Here is a 6,767-nt window from a genome sequence, read left to right on the forward strand (position 1 = left end):
TTATAGCCAATAATTTGAAAATTTACACTTGTCTCTGAAGTTTATTTTTATTCGACATTAAATGAAACCAAAATACTACGTTAGAAAAAAAATTAAAAATAATCAAAATAATCTTAAGTGACATAATAGCTGTTCAAGAGCATAAAAAAACGTAATGTATCTTCCTCTCCACTCATGAGTACTTTTGATTTCTTATATGAGGTGAACAGTTTCACTAATATCGTTAATCTTAATTGATTGTAAATGCCGATATTATAATTTATTTGTGGTAAATATAATAAATTTAAAAGCCAAAGAGAATTTTTTGTAATGTATTTAATCTTATAATCTTTAATAAATAAGAAAGCCTGTTTAAAAAATTATTTAATAAAATATCAATTCAGGGAACTGGATTTTTTTTTTTTTAATTAGTTGAATCGTTGTGCGAAAAACGTGGATGCCGATAAGATTACGCGTTTTTTATGGAGGGTTACCGTGATGACCGTTGCCCATGACATCCAGAGCCAAGGAAGTTCGGAAGTGAAGATTTGTTTCTTTCCTCCATATTTCTCCCAGGGATCACATAGAAACCTCTCTCTCTTTCGGTCAGGCAGAATGGAAGTCGCATCGAGGTGCTACTGCCATGCCCATCTCTCGTTCTTGATGAAGAAGAACGCGGCGGCTCCTTTCCCGGGTAGCGGTAATCTTTATTTGATCGACTTAGATATTTAGTTCTTTGTATTTCTTCCCCCATGGAACGAATACGAATTCTAAACTCTTGGAAATTTCTTTCTTTCTTTGTTTCGGCAGAGAGAAGATCCAAGTACTCGGGTCAGTCCGTTGTATGTCGCCGCCTCCACTCAATTCTTTTCTTCTCTCTTCCTGTCTTCCATAGACCAACCAATAGACTTTACCCTAATTAGGGTTTTCTAGTTTTTTTCTTTTTTCCGGATTTTCCTGAAATGCTGAGAATTTGGTTTCTTGATGGAGATAATCGAAATAAAACTTTGAATATAAAGTTAGGTCTCGATAGAATTTTGTACAATCGTCCTAACTCTCAAACAGATTTCTTATGTTTTTTTTTTTTTTTAATTTGATTTAAAAATATTGTCAAGAGAGCAATTCCTGTGCGGGTATTGACGGTGGGCAAGAGGAGGTCTCAAGGGGTCCAACTTCTGGTCGAAGAGTACAAGGAGAAGCTCAAAAACTATTGCAGCATCGAGGACGTTCTTATCAAATCTAATCCAAAGAATACTGGGTACACAAGATGCTCTTTTCCCCCCTCCAAACAAAGAAATGGATATCTGAGATAAATTTTATCCTACATTGATAATAGAGCCACATCTTGTATGATTCGATGCTTATCTTTCATATTGATGCATGAGCTGATCTTTATTCTGTGAAGGGTACTTTAATTTTGAAAGGATTGGCCTTTCAGTATCTTGTTTTGATGTATGAATCTCTAAAGTTTAGGAACATTTGAGAAAATCTCTGAATTGCATCTTAGCACCCATAGTCGTGCAGTCCTTGGTAGTGACACATTGTTCACCTTTTTATTCCTTCTGCACGATTTTTTTGGCTGCAGTTTGGATATCCAATGTGTTTGAATTTTTCCCCCCACTTGTGGCTCAGCATCAGAGTTGATTCTTGCCATATTAGATGTTATTGGATAAGCGTAGGAGAACTAACAGAATGATCAATCTATTTAATATTCTCCTTTTCTTACTAATTTTAAGGTTGATATGATCACATTTCAAGCAGCAATGTGAAGGCCCAGATCGAAGCTGAAGACATGCTTATCATGCAACAAATTAAGCCTGGAGAATGGGTATGACCTTGAAACGTTTTGGTTGCCATGTTCAGATCATTCCTTTCTTTTTTCTTTGCTCCATCTTGACAGTTTCTCCTGACAGGATACCGGTTAATTTGACAAGCATCTTCATTTTGTTTTCCCTTTATGATTGGCGCAGTGCATATAACAGATACTTGTTTGATTAACCGAAGGTTACTATGGCACTTACCATCTTGATATGGTGACTTTCCCAAATATCAGTACTCATTGAGTGAACAATGAGAAGGAGAAAAAGGGGATAATCATTGGAAGAAACGGAATGGAGAGAAGATTTACATGAATTCCGCAACAAAATCATGGCAAATCAAAACATAATGACAATCATTAACAAACTCTCTAATGTGTAGTCTGCCCAAACTATAAGAACTTGTGATATTGGAGGATCTAGGCATTAATAGGAATAAATAATAATCAAGGATAGATCAAGTCAATCTCAAATTGTGTGTTTAAGTCTGACTCAACTTACACAAATTCTTCAGATCAATTGCTTGTATATTTGCCTTGTAGCTATTATGTTATTATGTTTCTTTCCATTTCATCTAGGTTGTTGTGTTGGATGAGCATGGAGCAGACATTGGATCTGAGCAAATGGCTGACTTGGTGGGAGATGTAGGGACAACAGTATGCACTTGACCTTGATTCAGTTTCTTTTTCACAATGGTTAGCAGATACGAATGCCTGAGATGATTTGAATTGCTTAAGAAAACTATGTTTTACGTTTGTGAAGTGAGCATGTTATTAATCAAGTATCCTTGCTTAATCAGTTTCAATCTTCAATAGATCTTATATTAAGCCAACATTGCCCACCAGTCTTAGTACCTACTGTGTCTAAATTCGAATGCTTTCTCCTATCAACATCTTATAGCAAAACTGTTTCCCACCTTTCATAACTCCTTTGTGTAATCGGAGGTAGCAGTCTTTCGTAATGTTAGACTCACCTCTTTCGTTCCCTAGTAGAATGACATGCCTCTGATATTGTTTTGTTATTATCTTTCCCTGGAAAAAAGGTCAGATGTCTCCTTGAGGTTTCTTTGTGAACTTTAGGTTTCGTATACTTTAAGGTATTTCAGTTAATGAGGCACAACAAATCATGAATTCCCATGCTCTACTCTCTTGAAACCCCCTTCAGAGCCTAATTTACCAAGATAATCTATCATCTGACTTTAAGTATCATCAAGGAGCTCCACTTTTTTTTCTTTCTTCTCTCTCTTCTGAAAGTACCTTCAAGATGTTTCTCCTTCTATTACAGTTTTCCCTCGCATTTCCTTCTTAATCCTTTAACTTTGGGATGATAGAAGCATACTTACTATGTGAAGCCACATGAAGATATGCATATGCTATCATCTTCCATGGGAATCTGATTCAAATCAAGTTTTCAATATCTACTTTATGAGTCCATGTACATACCCTGGTGAGATCCAACTCAACGTGTCCAAAAATGTCAGAAGAGACGGGAAACAAGAAACATTGGAAGCCCAAATGCTAGTTGCCTAATTGTATAATATACGAATCTCCATATTCAAATCCTCTCTGATAAACCTTTCCTACAATTTAGGTTATACTCAAATTTAGTGCCCACTTATAGGCCAATTTGTGAAGTTCATAGAGCAGATTAAATGTCGTGATTTGTGAAAACTGACATTCCTTATTTTCATCTAAATGCTATCTTAGATTGCATGCCACTTCTTTGTTTATGGATTTCAATTCAGATGGAATTGGTATGGGTGCATGCTTAAAAGTAAGGATTGCCGAACTGGTACTGAGTGTCGTACCAGTCGCACTTGGTTCGGTTCGGTACCGGTTCGGAACGGATCCGTACCGAGAGAAAACCTGCCGAAGTTGGAAAAGGAGAAGAGAAAGAGAGAGGCGAGCAGGGAGGGAGGAGAAGGAGAGGCCGTGGACGCCTGCGGATGGCCGCGGAGGGGCGGCGGAGGCCGTGGGGGGCGACAGAGGCCGAGGCCACGAAAAAAAATTGAAAATTTTTAAGTGAAGTCGGCAAGAGAATTTTTTCCACAGCCGCATCCCCCGTGCGGGCTTCGCCGGCCCTCCGCAGGTGTCTGCAGCGCTCCTTCTCCCTCCCTCCCCCACTCGCTCTCTCTTTTTCTTCGTCTTCTCCGCTTCAGTAGCGAACTAGTTTCAAAGCTGGAACCATACCAGTAGGCCACCGGTACGGTTCGGAATGGACGGAACTATCTGGTTCAGGACGGTTTTGCATTCCTTGCTTACAGCGCGCATGCAATATAAAGCTAGCTACAATTATGTTTCAATTTGGAGAAAAAACATAAAAAGAAACAGCTATGAGTAAATACATATACAACCACTTCGGCTGCATAGGTGGGAAAATACTTAAGTACTATCATTTGTTTTTAATGAAAATTTCTAAATGCTTTAGGCCTTGATGTAGCGACATTACAATGTATAAAAAAAGAACCAGCGGGTTAAAAATTAAAATGCTTGTGTTCACAATATAATATCATTTTCCTTTCTTTTGTTTTTTATTCTTAATGAAGGATTGAAGTGCCAGTGGGATGGTGGCTATCTCGGCTGTCTCGTCCCGTTCCAGTGAGATCACAACATATGGGATGGGTGTGGGACCTTGAAACTCACTTCCGTCCTTTGTCCTGGCCGTCCCGCCTTCATCCCGACCGGGTCATGCACCGATACGGCCATCCTGGTCAGGATGTGCCCTTTTTTTTTTTTTTTTAGACGATGCTTTGGGCTTTTGACTCGTCGTCGAGAGGAAGGACTTACCTTTTTTGCCGCTGATGCGTTGGCATCGGCATCGTCGTTGGGAGGGAGGTGGGAGGAAGGTCATTTTGTGGCCCTCTTTCTTCGATGTTTTTCCCACAACACGGGCTTAGAGCCTTGGATTGCTCAGAAACCCCTCCTTCCCTGTTTTACGAGCTCGGATCGCTCGGAAGCACATTCCGATTTATCCACGAGCACAGCACGGCGCCATGAATCTCTCGGGAAGGAGGACGATAGAGTACTGCATTTTTTTTTTCTCCCAAACAGCTGAACCTATTGATGAGTGGATGGAGTCCATGTGCCCCGCTCAAGGAACTCAATGCAGTGGACCGCTCGGAGAGACATGCCAGCGTGAGGGGTTCGGGTTGTATCTTTAGTGCGTAAGAAGATTTTGCGAGTCATCCACTAGATCACGTCCCACATAGATCTCAAAGCATTCCAAACTCCCTCATTCATTAGGCTGCACAGATCTCAAAGCAATGATTGTGCGTTCCATCGGTGAATTCGCACTAAGAAAGGTGAATCCTTCTTTGGTGTGAAAGATACAGTCTCTACCCCTGCATGAGAGTCACGGGGTGCTAGAGGCATGGGAGTCCTTTTTTTTCCTCTAACATGCTACTCAGAGACCAGAGTGGACCTCGTGTGCATGGGGAAGAGAAAAAGCCAACTTTTCCCAAAAAACTGAAAAGGCAAAAAAAGAAAAAGAAAAAGAAAAACTATCCATATGAAGGGAAAAAAGGTGGATTCGCACGATTCCTTCGCATTGTCCTTCAATCACCAATCTTTCCTCTCTTCAATTAGCATACCTGCCACCTGCTACATTTGAAAGTTGACATGATTTGAGATTTGAAGTAACAATCTGCTGTGAAATACCTCTTGTTTGGAAAAAAAGGAACACCCATTATGAAGTTTGATCCCACTATCGAGATAGTGAGATGCTATAAGCATCGGCTAATTACCATTGCAGCCAAAAAACAAGAGAAAGAGGAGAAGAAAGGAAGGGAGAGGAAGGGAAGAAGGTTGCTCCATCTTCTATATCAGAACCATCTTGCATAATTAAGGTAAGGTCTTCCTCTATCATTAATTTAGCCAAAATAAAGTAAAATAAGGTAATTATGATAAATTTTTTGCATGAAATTATGAGATATTATGAGTAGGATGTAAATTTTATTTTTAAATATGTATTATATTTTTGTAAGATTATCAAATTTTTAGATGAGTCTAACATATGAACCTAGGCTTGATCAAGCAGAAAGTAGATGAATTTTAATAATTGGATGTGGTTTATTCTTTTTTGATGTATTGCATACTTGATAGTCTAAAATGATTTTTCTCAAAAAAAAGCTAAGAAATATCTAAATCTTTTTTTAGTTTCTCCAATAAATGGGCCCTCTAATAAATGGGCCCTCTTTGAAAACATGTGCCATATTAGATATCTTTACTTAAATGCAAGACCTCTTTTTGAGTATCGTCACTTATATCGTGATTACTATGACCAATTGGTCATAGTTGACATATGGTTCAATTCATGCCTGAAATGGGAACCATAACTTGGAATTAATAGATTCCAACCTATTGTTGACATGTGGCTATATTTCTTATAACCTTTAATTTTAAAAATATATACTAGCTTTTAGTTCATGATAGACAAGATGTGCAACATACTTGTACCACATGTTACAAATTGGATGATTTGCTATTAAATTAACATTATTCAAAGAAAATGTAGAAAAGGTAGATATAACATTGGCAGCTTAAAGCCAATTTATAGTTACTTATTATGAATTTTAATAATGACATGAAATAATAAAAATAAATTTTATTAATTACAAAATATATTTAGAAATTTAAAAAATATTTTAGAAATTACAAAGGTTATAATAAATGTAGAAAAGGGTGGATATAGCATATACAACTACTTATTATGAAGTAACAATTATATGAATTAATAAAAATAATTCTATTAATTACAAAAATATTTAGAAATTAAAAAAAATATAATAAATATAGAAAAGGATGGATAGCTGGATATAGCATATGCAACTTAAATCCAATTTCTAGTTACTTATTATGAATTTTGTTAATTACAAAAAAAATAAATTTCAATTTTTAAATTATATAATTAAAATATTTAATTATATAATTAAAATTTAGAAAATTAATGAATGTAATGAATATAAAGTTAGGG

The 6,767-nt window shown here is 37.0% G+C and overlaps 1 protein-coding gene across 2 annotated transcripts; it reads left to right on the forward strand.

The window, feature by feature from the left end:
• Positions 1 to 447: 447 nt before the first annotated feature.
• On the forward strand, positions 448 to 6,338 carry LOC120107952 (putative RNA methyltransferase At5g10620). 2 transcript variants are annotated; one of them, XM_039121481.1, is made up of 6 exons: positions 448 to 673; positions 790 to 821; positions 1,095 to 1,237; positions 1,741 to 1,807; positions 2,375 to 2,452; positions 5,547 to 6,338. In XM_039121481.1, the coding sequence occupies exons 1-6, from the start codon at positions 478 to 480 to the stop codon at positions 5,637 to 5,639; spliced, it is 609 nt and encodes a 202-aa protein (XP_038977409.1). In that variant the 5' UTR covers positions 448 to 477; the 3' UTR covers positions 5,640 to 6,338. The 2 variants fall into 2 exon arrangements, with proteins under 2 accessions (XP_038977409.1, XP_038977408.1); XM_039121480.1 differs by having other exon boundaries at positions 450 to 679; positions 5,547 to 6,331.
• Positions 6,339 to 6,767: the final 429 nt, after the last annotated feature.

This window comes from Phoenix dactylifera, unplaced genomic scaffold (genome assembly GCF_009389715.1).
Source record: "Phoenix dactylifera cultivar Barhee BC4 unplaced genomic scaffold, palm_55x_up_171113_PBpolish2nd_filt_p 001091F, whole genome shotgun sequence".
NCBI lineage: Eukaryota > Viridiplantae > Streptophyta > Magnoliopsida > Arecales > Arecaceae > Phoenix > Phoenix dactylifera.

What these genes read in the sequence shown, in the direction of transcription:
- LOC120107952 (XM_039121480.1), top strand. Translation starts at nt 478, where the DNA reads ATGACCGTTGCCCATGACATCCAGAGCCAAGGAAGTTCGGAAGTGAAG. An exon ending in AGTACTCGGGTCAGTCCGTT is followed by an intron (nt 822 to 1,094) that starts GTATGTCGCCGC and finishes AATATTGTCAAG; the next exon opens with AGAGCAATTCCTGTGCGGGT. An exon ending in TGGGAGATGTAGGGACAACA is followed by an intron (nt 2,453 to 5,546) that starts GTATGCACTTGA and finishes TTACCATTGCAG; the next exon opens with CCAAAAAACAAGAGAAAGAG.